Raw genomic sequence first — 17,849 nt, 5'->3', positions numbered from 1 at the left:
GCAGGCAGCTGGAGGACGAGATGAAAGATTCAGAGGATGATGACTGATTCACTCTGCGTCCTCTCAGTTTATTCATCTCTCTGCTCGATTCAAATTTCAAGCTGGATTTATGGCCTTGCTGCCACAGGTTGAGCAGGTGAGCAACAGGTTGAAATCAGTGTCGGAAAGTCCCCAAAAGGTGGCAGCACAGACCCACAGCTGATCTGTGTGTGTGTGTGAAGAGTAACACTCATGCTGCAGGGACACCTTTCTGTTTATATCACAATGAGGGGACTCCAGATGAACCTCAAGTCCCCATAAAATAAGACAAGATAAGACTTTAGTGATCCCTGATAAAAAGTATACAGAATAAAAAATCAACTATTTATAGATGTATGTACAGATTATAAAAAATACTACTTTTCTTACGAGAAAACTACCAATATGTAGAATTACACTTGAGAAATACTGTTTCATAGAAAGAACACTGAGTCCATGTATATGTACAATATGTAAAAAATACTGTTGCAAACATGATGCAAAACATTCAGTTTTTGTGTGAGTTATCATCTCTTTGTTGATCCTCCAATACTTTGGTTTATGACCACAAACCTGCAAAGCTAAAGGCATCAGCCTCAGCTGTACTTTGTATGGAGTGCTAGCTAATGTTAGCAAATGTTAGCAATCAAACTGAGATAGTGAACAGGGGAAACATCATATCTGCTAAGGCGTGTTAGTGTTGTCATTGCTACAAACGCAGCCTCAGAGAAAAAGCAGCATGGCTGCAGAGTCTCAGTCTTGTTGGAAAGTGAGGACATGTTGTCTCTCAGGGTGGGCTGCAGGCACAGAGTTATGACGGTTAGCTTTCATGTCACGTGCCAGAGAAAGCAGTGTGACGATAAGGGTCCTCACAAGGGCACAAATATGTGTGTGTGTGTGTGCTGGAGAGGGGAATGGTCCCACTTCCTGTTCTGGGGCAGCATGTCGGTCAAACACGTCCCTCAGGAGAAAGCTTTCTCACGCTGTACAGTATGACATCACACACGCGCACACACACACAAAAGCTGAAACACACTCATAAAGTGAGCGCTGATGTAACATATGCTCGGACCAATCAGAAGCTTCCACACAGCCACAGGTGGACAGGGTTCAAACTGTGTCTCAGGTGTTTCATCAATCAAGCTCAACGATCCAATAATCTCCATCGTCCGTCTCCCTGGGTGTCACTGAGGGGCTTCCTGTGACGGTGGGTCATGAGTGCTACTTCCTCCTCCGGTGACATAAAGGTCAAAGGTCAAAGCTGAACAGCTGTCTGCTTGTGTTTTTTTTCCTACTGTATGTGAGTGTGTGTGCAAAAGCATAGGAAGAGGCAGGGGTGGGAGTTTTTGTCAGACCGGGGGGGGATGAAGGGCTGTGTGTGTGTGTGTGTGTGTGTGTGTGTGTGTGTGTGTGTGTGCGTGCGTGCGTGCGTGCGTGCGTGCGTGCGTGCGTGCGTGCGTGTGCGTGCGTGCGTGCGTGCATGGAGGTCAAGTCCTCCTCTTCTTCTGGTGGATGGGAATCTCCTCACACTGTCCCAAGCTGTGATGAACACACACACAGTCACAAGGGCTGATGTTTCTTGATCTCACTGATCACACACACCCTCTCTTCCACTCTTCACACACACACTCACACACACACAAACATTATTCTGTAATATTTCTACTGATGTGCAGGAAACAGCTTTTACATTATACATACAGAAGAGTGTATCATATTTTCCAATCACATTTTATATTATTCATTCAAATATTAATCATACAGTATGTTTTTAATATGCATAGAACATTTATCTACAAACTAACTTGTAACTAGTTGCTCTGAAATACATGTAATGGTGTAAAAGTACAATACAACAGCGCCCTCTTCCTGTCACGTGCCGCACTGCAGTCATCGCATTTCAAAATAAAATGCAGCGCAGGTGGAAACAGGCTGACAGCCTTCATAGATGTCACCTGTTCAGGTCGTGACGGTCATGTTTCAGCACTGATGATGTTTAAATTTAGGAGATGTTCAGAATCATGACCTGAGAGTTTGCATCACCTGGCCTGTGTAGATATATAATGACTACAGACACACTTTGTGACCTGTGCAGGTGCGTCTGTCTTCAGGTTTATGTTTTATTCTGACGAAGCCACCCCGTGAAAAGATTTTCTTTTCTCCATTTAAGTGAGTTCAGATCCTCAGTTGTCCTTTACTATAAGGTGCATTGGTTCTTTTATTATCTGACAACACGCTCCTTTTATAATAACAAAAACAAAAAACAAAAAAACAAAAACAGTACATTTTGACTCACACAGCTGCTCCTCAGCTCTGCAGGCCTCATTCGGCTTTAATTTGACCTACATTTGTTTTCATGCATAATGAGACATTTCAGCGAAAAAAGACAGGCATCATATCTGGACTGCGCGTGTCCCTGTCGTGCCGCTTCAGCGCCATAATACGGAATCTGAGAGGACACAGCAGTAAATGTAACGCACAGCCATTTCCTGTCCCCGTTCCTTCAGTGTAAACCGCAATTTCATAAGACTCCGCGCACGGGAATGAAGATCCGGGAAAGGACGCATTGACCCAAGTAGACCCGCAAACCTGCGTCAGAGGCCGGGTAAGAGGGCTTTCCTGTTCCATCCTTGAGTCATTCACAGCCAGGCGTCAGCATCCTCAGCCTGGTGTAACGCGACATCTTCAGTTAGGAGATACTTGGCGCTCTCTTAATGTGGAAACACGCAGCGTGTACCAGCCTTCATTGGAAAATCCCACAATTTAAGCCGCCCTGCCTCTCAGCAAATACGTGTATTTGAGAAATATGAGTAAATCTAATATCTGACTCACTAGAAGGCACATCTTAATTTCGGTATCCATATTATCCACAAACCACACATATTTCTGATTGATATGATCTTGAATCACGCTGGCCTCTCTTGCTGCACACCATGCATTAGGACACTCGTAGCGGAAGGGGGCTGAGGGAATCACAAGCGGGACAGTTCAAAAAGTTAAAGCTTTTACAAAGATAAATATTCCTGCACTCCTTTTATTCATGCCGAACATAAGATTAAATCTGGTTGATTTGGAAAAATGCACTAATTTTACATTCTATTCCACTGATATTTATGTATACACGTAAAAACCTTTAATTGCTGGATTTCTAAATTGAGTTTGGGTAATCGCATATGAGGGACGACTGAATCACATTGTAGGTTATGCTGCACGATACGTTTATTGATAGTTTGTAATAATAACGTGCACAATTTACGTCTTGCTGTTCTGGATCCACCAGTTTATATGAATAACAGCCGACAGCAGAGGATCGCGTCCGCTTCACTGCGCCCCGCTGACCGTATCTCATTCCGACGCATCTCAGCGCAGACAAAGCGCTTTCACCTCTGAATCCTGCGTCCTCAGATTCACTTTGACAGGTTTGAGACTGTGGATGATCTCAAAGCGGAAACCAGATCACAGATTTGAAACCGCAATGTTTATGTAAAACATTAAACTGTATAATCGTTTGTAGCACGTTTTATCCCGTTAAGGAGAATGATTACATAAACTATAATATTTCTATGGTTTCATGGCCACTTGGAAATCTAATATTTAAGAGCTTTTTCTAAGTAATGTTTTTATAAAATATTGATAATCTGACAACTAGTGGATTGGATTTTGTCCTTTAATTTGTTAATTCTTGTGGGTTTAAATAGTAAAAAGTTAAAAGGGTTCGTTTCTGTTCATGAAAAGCTAATGGGAAACACATTTAAAAATATATATATGTATATCTCACTGACCACATGGTTGTGTTGTACTGCAGAGGTTTAAATCAAGCTCTCAATCTGTAAATAATATTTTTTTTTTTGTCACTAAGAAGAATCATGTGCTAAAACTGACAGTAGATGAGGTCTGTGTTCACTGACGGGTCCGTTGGCTGCTGAAGAAGCCCATAATAAACCACCAAACTGGTTCAAGTTTGGAAATCTGATAGCAGGGAACGCTGAATCAAGTTCGCTGAACTTTAATTAACTTGAACCGGAACTTACGAAGTGTGTACCTTCAAAATAAAGATACTTTTTTTTAATCAATACAGAAGAAGGAAACGTGTCCATTGAAGCAAAAACGCAAAATCCAACAAGGAAAAAAGTAACGTGGATTAAATGATTTTTTAAAATGACGATGAAGTTCTCAAAAAAAAAAAAAAAGGCTTACTTACATTCATAACATACCCCTGAAGAATAGAAATGAACAATTTGTAGAATATTCCTATAATACTATAATTTCCTAACAATATGATGCGATATAACAAACAAGGTGAAAACAAGGACATGAAATTTTACATGATTTCACCCAGGATTTGCAAAATGTGCTTCACTAAACAGGTCGAAAACAGCAAAGGAAATAACAAATGACCAAAGTGGGCAACTGCCCTGATCCTCAGGTTCTCTATGGGGCAATTAACTTTGATTAGTCAATTAATGTGAAGTGTTCATACATTATACTCAATTAGTTTGCTTTTAACCAATTTCTAACCAGACTAAACTGGGGAACACAGGAGGGTTTATACTGGCCTGCGGCTCACTTAGCTCACTAGTGTGTTAAGTTGGCAGTGTGAATGAAAACCACTCCCTGATGTTTGAAAATGTCCAATGTTTGCATATTTGACACTCAGTAGAGTAGCGTAGAAGAATTTAGTTGCATTCATGTGTATGTTAAAGTTTGGTCTTTTATTCTGAAGGATCATACCGGACATGTTTTGCGCGGTTCGGTGTAACTTGACACAGACGGCAGAGCCAGGCAGCAGTATGCGGAGCAGCTGATGGTCAAGCGGGGCTAAAAATAATCAACTTTTTTCTCTCCTACTCTCACTGTATTTCGTTTGTTTTCCTCTCCGTCGTCTCCTCAGTCTGTCTTCTTTATTTTTTCCAAGAAATCCAGGCATCAGGGATGAAACTGTGTCAGTGAGGATTATAACTTCTCTCTGAGGTAAGAGACTTTGGTGTGTGTGTGTGTGTGTGTGTGTGTGTGTGTGTGTGTGTGTGTGTGTGTGTGTGTGTGTGTGTGTGTGTGTGTGTGTGTGTGTGTGTGTGTGGTCTCTGTCTTTAAGCTAACGTTAGCTTAACTTGATAACTCAGTTTAACTTTGGTGTGTAAATTAGCTTCCTGATGTGCACAGGAGCAGCTTATAGCTCGTATTTTAACATTATTTGGTTTGAGAAATGTGGCTGAATGTAACACAGGTGTTGTTTTTGGTAAAAGCTGGATGTTAATTTACTTGTGTGTCGGCTAAATTTAGACGTTTTACTCTTTAATTTCATGCTAGCAGCCTTGTACAACCAATGTAGTTTTCACAATGTAGTTAAAGTGGACTTTCACTGTGCTGTTTGCTGTTAGTGAGCCCAATGAATCAAAGTCAGAGACATTTCATATGGCAAAACATAATAAACTTACATAAAATGTTAAAGTGAGGTTAAGCTAATGATCATTTAAGTGAAAAAATGGCGGGAAACATGTAATCTTGTCATTGTGGAGAAAACTGGTGCTCATAGTGGATTACAATGGGGCCACATTTAAACATTTGACTAAAAACATCATTAAAATTATATGAAACCACCCTTGACACATCGTATATTTCTCTTCTGGGTCCATTTGCCTAGAATGTCCTAATTTCTCCACAATGAGGCACCAAAGTCTTCTTCCAAGCAAAGATGGATGCCATATTCAGCTTTTGGCGGCCATCTTTGTTTTTCGCTTGTTTCACATTAGCATGTGAAAGAGATTAAATTATTCACTGTGCGCTGATATATACAGGGGTACAAAAATCCAATTTTATTTGAATTTCTTCTAAGAAAGTTAAAGTTAGTGTATGATTTTCTTAACTTATTAAATAATGTGAGCTACCATCAGTAGTTAGCTTTAGCTGATTAGCATTAATTCTGTGAGTCAGTTAATCTACAGAGTGACGCCTTCAGCTGCTGTCTGGTTAATGTGATCTCTGCATTCTTGGCTAAACATGGTTCTTGCACGCTGCCTTTCCAGCACTTATTTAACATTAAAGCGCCGTAAGCCACGCGCCGTGTAGCCGGCCGGCGGCCCTGAAATAGCTCTTCATTCCTGACAGTCGCTGGCCTGCATTTGTGTTTCTGTGTGCTCGAGTGTGAGCACTTGAATGTGTGACATGCCACGAAAATGTTTGCCCGAGTCTCCGGATGTGAAGCCAGAGTTTTTGTCTTCTGACTCGAGGCTTGCGTGGAGCGGTGCGGCGGTGGCATGGCCCTGTCGTTTTGCGGCAACGACGGTATCAATGCCTACAGCGTGACGGACGGTGTGCTGAACAATGGCTGCTTCGTGGACGCTCTCAACCTGGTGCCCCATGTCTTCCTGCTCTTCATCACCTTCCCCATCCTCTTCATTGGTAGGTGACAGTGACAATATCACTACATATATGACGCTGATATTAATACTAGTAAAATAATACTTTTGGCTAACGCAAATGAAGTATGACACATCAAGAAGCTTCACCACATCGACACATAAAATCCTGCTAAGATCCAGCATCACCATCACTCTGCGTATTGATTTGCAGAATTGCCCACAATGGACTAATGCACCCAGAGTTATTAATGGCATAACTCAAGTGTTATCAACAATATGCCAGAATCTCTAACAGGAGACAAATACACAGGACGTCTTCTCATGATATATAACAGAGGCACCAGAGGCGCATTCACCAGAAACCAGCGTTAAACTGTCCTGAGATCTGCTTTGCTGAGCAGTGCTTTTACATCTGAGATACTGAAGCAGCTTTTGCAGGAGAGCTTTAATAATTAAAATGATCCACTGTTGTTCTCTATCAGCTATAATGAGTTAGGATGAGTTATTTTTAAGGCATGTTTGGCACCAATCAGGCCTGGGATCCATTTTGGATCCAGCTCCGGGTTGATGAAACATCTGGACTCGTCTGCCTTATTTCAGTACAGACGCTTTTTGTTTGCCATAAATCCTCCTCCTGCATCCATTGTGGAAGCAGAAAAACAGTTTGTTGTTCCCACTGAACTGCGTTACAGTGATCTGTTGCTCCATGTCATCCGGCGGGTCGAGCAGATGTGTTTGTTATATCAACTTTCACACACACACACACGCACACACACACACACACACACACACACACGCACACGCACACACTTTCAGGCACTTTCCTGTCACCAGTGTGAACTTTAAGCAGCTTTGAAGGGTCGTTAAGACGGGATTAGAACAACAGTTCAGTGATCCAGTGAGGACAGGAAACGGCAGAACGGGCAAACTGACTAAGAAGTAAAATACTGAGTACTGAGCGGTGAGATCAGGAGTACATGTGTTTGTTCTGCTCTGACAATGAGCGTCGTGTACAGAGGAAGAAGTATAGAGGAGGGAACGGGAGGAAGAGGAAAGGCAGGGAGGAAGATGAGGGAAAAAGAAGGAAAAATGTGCTGTTATTGGTTTAATGTAGAGTTGTAGTAAGCTTATATGTTTTCTGTGTGTGTGTGTGTGTGCGTGTGTGTGTGTGTGTGTGTGTGTGTGTGCGTGCGTGCATGCAGTAGTTTATGGGAATAGTTCTGACCAGAAGCCCTCTGCTGGTTCCCTGAGGACTCACTAATTGATGCTTCCTGGTTTTGGTTTTTTATGGTCTTCCTCCCCTGAGCCTCAGAAATGGCTGCAGACCGTTTAGTTAAGAGGAGAAACAAACCCAACAAGAAACTCTGTCAGCACAAATGAAACCTGTTGTATCAGCCGTTTATACCAACAAGATAAAGTTAGATTAAATTGACTCCAGACTTTTACCTCATAAGAGATTTAGAGCTGCACTGATTAGTAGATCAAGAAAGCAATTAATTTACCATTTTCGAGCAGAAATGCTAAATATTTGATAGTTCAGACGTGCCCAATGTGAGAATCTCCAGCATTATTTGTACATGTGGATTGGATATATTTGGGTTTTGGACTGTTGAAGACATCACTTTGGTTCCAGGTAATCACTCAGGTGTTTAAAGCAGACTTGACGCTCGTTGTGATGATGTTTCTCTCGGTGTCTGTCCATCTGTCCGTCCGTCCGTCAGGTTGGGGCAGCCAGAGCTCAAAGGTCCAGATCCATCACAACACATGGCTTCATTTCCCCGGCCACAACCTGAGGTGGATCCTCACCTTCTCGCTGCTGTTTGTCCACGTCTGTGAGTTCGCCGAGGGCATCGTGTCCAACAAGTGAGACCTCAGAGACACGTTTTATCCTGTTATCACACAAAATTCTGCTTTTGTTTCTGCTGGCTTCATCGAAGTCGGTCTCAAATCAGTCGTTTTTTGTGTTAATTCTGTTTGGTGTTCACCTCTCGCTGCAGGATGATGCAGACCAACCACCTCCATCTCTTCATGCCGGCCTTCATGGGCTTCATAGCAGCCACAACATCAGTGGTTTACTACCACAACATAGAGACGTCCAACTTCCCCAAACTGCTGCTGGGTAAGGTGACCCACAGTGAGCAGCGACAGTTTGCTAGCAGCTAGCTTAGCCTTGTGCCATTAGCCACGAGCAGAGATGAGGCTGTGGAGCATCACCAGAGAAGATACTGAGGGACTCGTGCAGTGTGTGTTTTAACATGCTGGTCGCTGTGCAGATGCTTTCTGTTCAGGCCATTAATATTACACCATATCACTTCCCTCTCCCCACACAGTGCTGTTCATCTACTGGGTGCTGGCTTTCATTACAAAGTCCATTAAGCTGTGGAAGTTTGCGGAGTACCACATTGGACCGCGGCACCTCAGGTTCTGCATCACAGCCCTGTTAGTGATGCTGTACGGGCTGCTGATGGCCGTGGAGATCAACGTCATAAGAGTCAGGGTGAGAAGCCGCGTTTCACCCAGCTTCAGGAGCTAAATGACCTGTAATGTGAACCCAGGAAGTGAGACTTCTTTTACCTCCTCCCCCCTGTAGAAATACGTGTTCTTCGCCAACCCCCAAAAGGTGAAACCTCCAGAGGACTTGCAGGATTTGGGCGTTCGCTTTCTGCAGCCGTTTGTCAACCTGCTGTCCAAGGTAAACACCAACACAGTGCGACTGTTTCCGCCACACGTAACACGTTAAGAAGTGTCTCATTTTCAGCGGTGGAGCACAGTGAAAGGTACAGTTTCTTGCAATGTTTTTCAGGCGACATATTGGTGGATGAATCCTCTCATCATGGGAGCCCATAAGAGGCCCATCGAGCTGAAGAAGATCGGCAAGCTGCCCATCGCCATGAGGGCGCTCACCAACTACCTCCGGCTCAAAGACGCCTATGAGGATCAGAGGGTGAGCAGATGGAGGCCCGCACCTGATTTAACACTCATTCAATGATCCCACTGTATGTTTCTAACCTTTGTCTCCCCCCGTCGACTCCACACAGACAGCCGAGGACCCCGATCGCGCCCCATCAATCTGGCGCTCCATGTATCGAGCCTTTGGTCGTCCCATCCTGCTCAGCAGCACCTTCCGCTACCTGGCTGACCTGCTGGGCTTCGCCGGGCCGCTCTGCATCTCTGGCATCGTAAAGTACCTGAAGACTGACGAAGATGGTGCAACGCAAGACAAGACCAAGGCGGGTGTATGCACTGTGGGAGCCACCGGGTGAAGACAGTAGCTCCATCAGTCCTGAAGCTTCTTTTTACATAGTAATAAATAGTCAATGACTGTGCGTCTGCTCGCCACTGGAGATCTTAGATTACTGCTTTTGCTCCGAGCGCCATTAGAGAGTCACAGCTGAGCAGTTTGTGGCCGTAACTGAGGCGACGGTGTGAGAAGTTGAGTGAATTTCCCTTTAGAGAAATCACTTTGGAAACTCAAACCCGTGTTTGCTCTCGGCTGATTTACGAAAGCTGTCAGCGGGACCGAAGTCCGGCTGACGTGTTTACATAGCGTCATTTTATTAAAGGTTAAGTGCAAATTAGTGCAGCGCCGTGGCTCGTTCATACATGTTGTGTCACCGCCTGTCGGTGGTGTCGGGTGGTCCGGCCGACCAATAAATGACTCAATCCCAGACTGATGTCACCAAGGCGGCGGCCGCAGTCATCGTGTCACCAGCAGGACGTCTGTGTGTGACCGAATGTTTAGCTGTTGATCGGATCCTGTGTGTATAATGTCATAATGTGCTGGTGCTGAAATGACATTACACACACAGGCATTTGTAGTTTCACACATGTGAGGATCCTTGCTGACGCTAGCTAAAGTTAGCTTTAAGGAGCTACACGCTCACCCCTAAGCTTTACAATGAAGGTGCTATATTTAAGACGGTTAAAATACTCAATAATTATCTGAAATTAGCACGAGAACGTGAAGAAATCACAGTTTTCACTCGTGTTTCGTTGCAGAGATGGCTGCAGAAGTTAGCATGCTAACCAGCTAGCCGCACAATTCCACTTTGCGCCTGGAAATCAAAGTGTAAAACACTGAACTGTGGCTCCACCTTTTTGATGACGTGATTAGTCATTTAGTCTCTCAGTGTTCACATTGACCGCCCAAAGATATTCAGTTTCCAAGCATCTAGCACAAGAGAAAAGAGGCAAATCCTCACGTCTTTGAACCTGGAAAAAGCATCTTTAAACAACTTGATTCATCGATGATCAGAATTGTTGTTGATGGACTCTGACTAATGATCATGCAGTAAAACCTGGACCTTCTTTGATCGCAGTATGTCTGCAGCAGCGTTCATAAATCACCGTGTCACACCACAGTAAGACCAACGATAATATTTAGCGGACGGAGAGAAAACAGGCAGCGTTACAGACACTCCGTTTGGCGAGGGAAGAAAGGCTGGCAGAGCTGATCACAGACATCGACGGCTCTTAAATCCATGCCAGCTTCTTCCAAAGGTCATAATACCAGCAGAGCTGTGAGGAGAGGCTGAACAGATGCTCTGGTAATGACAGTACTTTTTCATTCAGTCCATTTGGCTGGACCTTGTTAGAGCTGCTGGCGGGTTCGCGCCTGCCAGTTAAAGTGGGTGTAATGGGCAGCAGAGATAGAGAGCAGAGCAGGCCAGCATTTCTGAGTGACACGGAAAACTTCCCACTCGCCTCACACTCAGTGTAAAGGTCTGCCGAGCGTCAGGCCGAGCGTCAGGCCGAGCTTTTTGTGTGTGTGATTTCTAAAGCTGCAGCGTTAATCGATGAGTCGACTGAAAGAAAATGATCAGCTGTTTGCTGCTGCCAGCTTCTCTAATCTTAGGATTTGCTGCTTTTCTTTGGGTTTGGGACTCTTGGTTGCACAAAAGAGGCAATTTAAAGACGTCAGTTTGGGAAATTTGAATGCAAATTCTTGGATTTAATGACTAATCATGAAAATAATCTGCAGAAATAACCTTTAGCTGCAGCTCCAGAGATTTCATGACTTTATTCATGAAAAAAAATTCTACATATTCATGCACAGTGCTCATGTGTCACATGAATTATTTATGGCTAATCCAGCAGAATAAATATCAGATTTTGAGCTTTTCTTGTGAAGCTTTCTGTGCTTTGCGCTGCAGGAGACGTATTTCGGTGTGTACTTCATGTCCTCCTCTGAGCTGCTGCAGAACACCTCGGTCCTGGCTGTGCTTCTCTTCCTGGCTTTAGTCCTGCAGAGGACCTTCCTGCAGGCCTCGTACTACGTCACCATCGAAACGGGCATCAACCTGCGGGGAGCCCTGCTGGTGAGTGAAGCATCCTGGGAATTTGAGACGCTTTGAGGTGTTGCTCCTCCTCATACAAACGTCCACCTGATGCCACAGCAGATCCTCTGATGATCTGAGCCAGCTCACAGCTGAATGGAGGTTTTACAGCCCCTCACGCTGTGCAGTACGAACGGGGAAGTAAATAACTGGTGAAATGTTATGAAAACATGCAGTCAGTCAGTCATAAATCTATTGAAATGAATGAGTCGGGTGGAAAAGCCTCTGGCAGTTCAACCACAGGACTTAAACTGTCCACTAACCCCCGGATGCTGCTGCTGCTACTACTGCAGATATTAATAGAAACTGGAGCATAATCTGCTGAATTAAGCTGCATTCAAACCGACGGGACAGCATGAAAACAGCAGGCCTTTCATCAACGTGCAGGACTGCTGCGTTGTCTCAGTGTCACATGCACTGATGGCGTGTTTGTGTTCCTGCTAACCAGGCGATGATTTACAACAAAATCCTGCGACTGTCCACGTCCAACATGTCGATGGGGGAGATGACGCTGGGACAGATCAACAACCTGGTGGCCATAGAGACCAATCAGCTGATGTGGTTCCTCTTCCTCTGCCCCAACCTGTGGGCCATGCCGGTGCAGGTAGGCTGAAGGCCGTCCATACCCCCGTCATCGAGCAGCAACGTCTCAGTGATCGTCTTCCTGCCTCGTCTTGTTCTTTGCAGATCGTGATGGGAGTGATCCTGCTCTACTATCTGTTGGGTCCGAGCGCCTTGGTGGGAGCGTCTGTCATAGTTCTGCTGGCTCCGGTCCAGTACCTCATAGCTACAAAGCTGGCAGACACGCAGAAAAGCTCACTGGTAAGCAGCAGAATCCAGCAGATGGATGTGAATCCATTGTTTTCCAGCGGTTGGAAACTGTTTCGTCAGGTGAGTCTCTCTGTGTCGCCTCCTTCAGGAACACTCCACAGATCGTCTGAAGAAGACCACAGAGATCCTAAAGGGCATAAAGCTGCTGAAGCTGTACGCCTGGGAGAACATCTTCTGCGACAGCGTGGAGGAGACCAGAGGCAAAGAGCTCACCAGCCTCAAGACCTTCGCTTTCTACACGTCCATGTCCAGTAAGACGCTCAATGAACCTTTGAGCTCAGTCTGAATGATCGGGGTGACTTGCTCTGCAGTCACTCTTATGATGAACGCATGCATTAAAACCTGCTTTTTCCTCCCTGTGCAGTTTTCATGAACGCTGCTATTCCCATTGCTGCCGTTCTTGCGGTGAGACGTTTTACCACTGTTATCGTGAGACGATCCTTCATGAATTTGTAACCCCTTGCTGTTTTTTCTGCTTTCTTCAACTCCTGAGCACGAGCAAGAGGATGGTCAAATTTAAATCTTGTCTTGTAGACGTTTGTGATGCATCACTTCCTCAATAAAACCGGTCCCAGTCCTTCCGAGGCCTTCGCAGCTCTGGCGCTGTTCCACATCCTGGTCACCCCGCTCTTCCTGCTCTCCACTGTCGTCAGATTTGCCGTCAAGGCTCTGGTCAGGTGAGTGTGTGAAACGTAGACATGACTAAACAAGGAAGACAACTCCCCGCCTGGATGTGGTTCAAGTGATAAATCTCATCACAGGAACATGGAGGAAAGCTGACACCAGTGAGGAGAAACTGTAAACCTCTGAGATGTTTCATCACGATCACACATGGACTGAATGTGTGTGTGTGTGTGTGTGTGTGTGTGTGTGTGTGTGTGTGTGTGTGTGTGTGTGGTCGCAGTGTCCAGAAGCTCGGTGAGTTTCTCCAGAGTGACGAAATTGGAGATGACAGCTGGAGAAACGGAGACATGTCTGCTGCCTTCGAAGCTGGGAAGAAACACGCGGGGGTGGTGAGTGTCGCCGAAACCAGAGCCACAAACCTGAGCGTCGACGGGGAACACGTCACAGCAGTTTTTATTTTACAGCAGGCGGAGTTTACAGTCTCTATCTGACCGCCTTGACCGTGTTTTAGCCACAGTTTCAGTGCTGATGTCTGCAGACGCAGCTGGAACACAGCAGTCAGCGAGCAGTCAGGCTGCTTCTTTTCAGCCGAATTATTTAAAACACAGTTTTAGATCGATTGCAGGCTGTGCAGCAGGTCAAAATAAGGTGGAGCCACTGTAAATTTCTGTTGTAATACTTTATTGCTTTGTATTGCATCTATGAGAAGTTAGGGAGGTTCCTCCAAAGATGCTGACATCGTACACTTTGTGCCCTGTTTAAATGAACTACAGCGCAGTGGTGCAGGTGCATTTAAGGTATGTCCAACGCCGCTCCTGACTTCACACCAGGTTTCTGTTGATCAGCGGTGTCTGCTGCCTCAGCATAACACCTGACCACACCTGATTGAAGCTCAACACGCCCACGGCTGCACAGGTGGGCACTCGTACATTTGCTGCTTCCACAGCGTCAGCGTTAAAATGACAACCGCGTGCACATGCAGTTCACAGATGTCACATTAAATGACTTCTGGGTAATGAAGACCTTCAGACAGTGAGAGAACCAAACATTCATGCTGTATTTAAAACAGAAGGTCTTAACAAAGCACACAGAAGGTGCCAATAAATTGCTTTAATGTGCTGAGTTAAACAGCCCGAGCCTCGTCACGGACAGCGTTTGGATCGATGAGGCGAGCCCGATGGCACGGCGTGCATTCCTTCCGTGTTACTGCAGGTAACTCGTGTCCGTTTTGGTAACAGGTTGCTTGTATAACACCAGCCCTGATTCCTGCCTAATGAGCAATGAGCAGATCCTCCAAGGAGTTTTCACATATTTAGACAATGATGTGCAATGCGATGGACGATTACTGTGACTCGCAGCAGGTCGCTGAGTTCATGCAAATGAATTTAGAGGAATAAGAAAACCAAAGGAGTGGCTTATTTTTACTGATCCCAGCCTGAAAGCCTCCTGTATGTGACTCCGGCTCTGCACAACATGCAGCACAAACGACGAGTCAAAGCAGACTTGTGGCGACATCCAGTGAAACTTTACAGTGGTGTGGCTTCCTCAGGGCTGGTTGTTATGTTTTTGAGGCTGCGTGGGGTCCTGCAGGCCGTCATCGCCCTGTGAACTGCAGCTCAGGCTTTAATCTTGCGGCCGTCTGAGGTTTCGAACAACCAGGTCACATGCTGACTCTTATGTTGCAGCAGAATTAACGCTGTGTCCAAAATGGACAGCCAGACCACCGAGCTGACTCATGGACTCTTTAATGGCTTTCAAATAGGATTATAAACACATCATATCCGTTTTTGTAATGGAATTTTATTGTATTACTCAGTGAATTCAAGAGTGAAGCTGTTACAGACTCAGAGTGGTTGCATCTTAACTTTGAGACGTGTTTTTAGAAGTTTTACCAGGATATCTGGGAGCTGAGGGGCCGCTGAAAGCAGCACTTCCTGCGTGTTAGAAGAGGACAGAGCCACGAGGGACGGGGTGTTGAACAGCTAATGCAGAAGACGTCATGTGGTGGATGTGCTGCAGGTTGAATCACTGTTGTGATTAACAAATCAGATTTTTGTCTCTCTTGTAGCGAGAGCTAACGATGCCGGTGACAGTCAGTCAGTTTGTTCCATCCGACACGTGAGAGCAGATCGAGTTAAATCTGGACGATTAGCGGCCATGAAACTTATCCTGAATATTCATGATCTCCAGAGGACGGCTCCTGTTGATTTTGCTGACATATCGAGCTCCCATGTCGGATGAAAGTGTCCCATCACCAGCATTTTGGACACTGATGAGTTAACTTGAAAAGTAATGTAGAGATTTGTTGATCTTTCCTGGACAGCAGCTCCTCAATCAGGTCACGACGTCCCACTCGCACACATGAAATATTAAAATCCAATAGGCAGATGCCAGATTTACTGAAGAACAATGCTCAAGAGCGTATGAATTCTTCATATTTTTATTTTAGCCCTCTAACCCGCTGTAAAATCCTCAGCATGCTGCACAAATGTTATCACACTTGTTCCTGCTGTGGCCAGTGTGACCTTTAGTTTTGCTGCTTTTTCGTGATGTCGGTGAAAATATGCATTGCGTGGCACACTGAGGTCAGCTGGTCAGAGATCACATGAAGTACAAAGACGCTGATGTACTGTGTGTTTACATATATTCAGCGTGTCTGGATGAGAAGTTCAGTGCTAGCGGGGCCTGAAGCCTTTGGGGCCGCATCCCTCTTGGCTTCTGACAGAAGGAACCCCCGCACTTCTTCTTCTCCCCAAGGAACCGAAGCGGATGCAGGAAAATCTCAAGTTTATTAGTCAATGCTAACTTCAGATCTCTCTCTGTTAACATCCCCTCAAGCCCAAAGCCATCAACAGGAAGCAGCCAATGCGCTACCAGATGGACAACTATGAGCAGCCGACCAGACGACAGATGAGACCCACGGAGACCGAGGACGTGGCTGTAAAGGTCAGGGTCAAAGTTCGCATGCTGGGGAACGGTTGATGACGGGGATGAGGACAGAAAAAGAGACAGCGAGGACATGACTAGTGTCCGAGGTTAGCGGGTCCAAACATAGAAGGTTTGACACTTTTTGAGTATTCTGTGAAGCGCCAACGGGACTGTCCCATTAGCAGGATGTGTTGTCAGCAGAAGTGGACACGTCTTATGATGATGATGACTTGATGGTTATAGACGCCGCGTTCAGGAGCTCTGAGCTCAGCTTTCCACACTGCTGCCTTTCACGTTCCCCTCGTGGTCGTAAAGTGGAAGGAGGCCTTTGGGCATAGACGAGTTTAGGTACAGAGGAGCAGGTCGCCAGTTGAAAAAGTAAAAGAAGAAAAAGTAGGATTTAGGTGGGCTCATCTTTCATTTATGACTGATTTTATACACAAAGTACCAGATTTTTTCAAAGCTGCAGGCTGCTTTTATGCAGACATACAGCCAGTCTCATTAAACAAAGTGAACTGGTGCTGATATGATTGTACAAATCATCAATTCTGCTGATATTTCTGTATTTATTACAAACCAGCCTTTGCATCAATGGACGCTTAGGAGCTGCTCCTTCATACCATCATTCGTTCATCTCTGTCAACAGCTGTTTCACATCCTCCCTGTTTGTACATCCATGGGTCATTTGTGGCTGGAGTCATACATGTGATGCGAATCTGTGTGTGTGTCTGTGTGTGTGTGTGTGCGTGGACTCCCTGTCTTCTCAGGAAGTGTAGGATTCACACGAGAATTTGTTGCCCCTTAAAGGGCCTTGTGGATGTGTGCAGCATTTTCTCAGCCCCTCTGTGAAGGCTGCTCTTCCTGCCTCATCCCTGCGGAGCGACGCCACCGACCGGACGGCGGTCCGCTAATTGACGAGAGCGAGTACGCTGAGGCTTTTCCATGCAGAACATGTCAGTTTAAGATTTATCAGCTCATCAATTTGAGGATTTAAAGCAAAAAAGCACCAGAAGTATGTGGACACCCAAGCGTTACACCACGTGTGATAGCTGAACAAAAGTTGAGGTTTATCAAGGTGACACACCTTTCAGCACCTCTCTGCTCTGCATTTAGGATTTCCCTCTGGTCCGCCATGTTTTCTCGTCTCCTTCTTCTTCTGCGGCGGTCGGCAGGTCAGCTTAGAGGAGCGTTACCTCCACGTGAGGATGTGGTAGCTGGATCGAGTTCACGAGAACTCAGCGCTGAGTGGCTTCATAGCCTTAACCGCCGATAGCTCCTGTGAGTCTTCAGATAAATAGAGTCACACTTTTGGTTTTGTGGTTGTTTCGAATGTGAAGCTGCTCTCAGTTTTTCATCCTGTTTAAAGAAGCTTGTGAGCCGTTTGGGAGCGTTTCCTGCATCTTCTTACATATTTATCGGTCTTTGATTATACAGCACTGACCCCTCATGTGACCCCATATTTCCAGATTTTCACATTTCACTCCCCAAAATCTCGTCTCCACTTCCGTTCTCCTCCACCCCCCCGGCTGCTTTTGATAAAATGTTCCCTTTTTGTGCCTCATCCTGCTTTTGACAAACTCAGGTGATTTTTCTTGGTGATTTCCGGCATGTTTATTTATCCCAGTCATCCCAGTATGAAGCTGGTGTCTGGCTATTGTGTTTAATGGGGAGGCTTAGTTGTTGATCACTCAGATTAAGAAAACTAAATCTCAAGAAGTACTTTACCCATCTGATGCGATGCTTGACTCATGTT

At 45.3% G+C, this 17,849-nt stretch overlaps 1 protein-coding gene across 5 annotated transcripts in view; it reads left to right on the top strand.

Annotated features, from left to right (window-relative positions):
- Window positions 1-3,322: 3,322 nt before the first annotated feature.
- abcc9 (ATP-binding cassette, sub-family C (CFTR/MRP), member 9) overlaps window positions 3,323-17,849 on the top strand; it is a 38,442-nt gene continuing 23,915 nt past the window's right edge. For 3 of the 5 annotated variants that reach the window (XR_011603519.1, XR_011603520.1, XM_070991889.1), the window contains exons 1-16: window positions 4,855-4,989; window positions 6,246-6,417; window positions 8,099-8,240; window positions 8,375-8,496; window positions 8,708-8,874; window positions 8,968-9,069; window positions 9,181-9,321; window positions 9,416-9,607; window positions 11,531-11,695; window positions 12,162-12,317; window positions 12,401-12,535; window positions 12,633-12,795; window positions 12,909-12,949; window positions 13,079-13,221; window positions 13,449-13,557; window positions 16,007-16,114. Coding sequence is in view for 3 of the 5 variants with exons in the window: in XM_070991889.1 (XP_070847990.1) it covers window positions 6,273-6,417; window positions 8,099-8,240; window positions 8,375-8,496; window positions 8,708-8,874; window positions 8,968-9,069; window positions 9,181-9,321; window positions 9,416-9,607; window positions 11,531-11,695; window positions 12,162-12,317; window positions 12,401-12,535; window positions 12,633-12,795; window positions 12,909-12,949; window positions 13,079-13,221; window positions 13,449-13,557; window positions 16,007-16,114 (2,031 nt within the window). In the remaining 2 variants the exon portion in view is untranslated. Of the gene's footprint in view, window positions 3,438-4,854; window positions 4,990-6,245; window positions 6,418-8,098; window positions 8,241-8,374; window positions 8,497-8,707; window positions 8,875-8,967; window positions 9,070-9,180; window positions 9,322-9,415; window positions 9,608-11,530; window positions 11,696-12,161; window positions 12,318-12,400; window positions 12,536-12,632; window positions 12,796-12,908; window positions 12,950-13,078; window positions 13,222-13,448; window positions 13,558-16,006; window positions 16,115-17,849 lie in introns of those variants that run through there. The other 2 variants (XM_070991888.1, XM_070991887.1) reach the window with 2 other exon arrangements.

Source organism: Chaetodon trifascialis, chromosome 22 (genome assembly GCF_039877785.1).
Source record: "Chaetodon trifascialis isolate fChaTrf1 chromosome 22, fChaTrf1.hap1, whole genome shotgun sequence".
In the NCBI taxonomy this organism is placed as follows: domain Eukaryota; kingdom Metazoa; phylum Chordata; class Actinopteri; order Chaetodontiformes; family Chaetodontidae; genus Chaetodon; species Chaetodon trifascialis.
The sequence above is the reverse complement of the archived record's forward strand: the minus strand, read 5'-3'. Positions and strand labels throughout refer to the sequence as shown.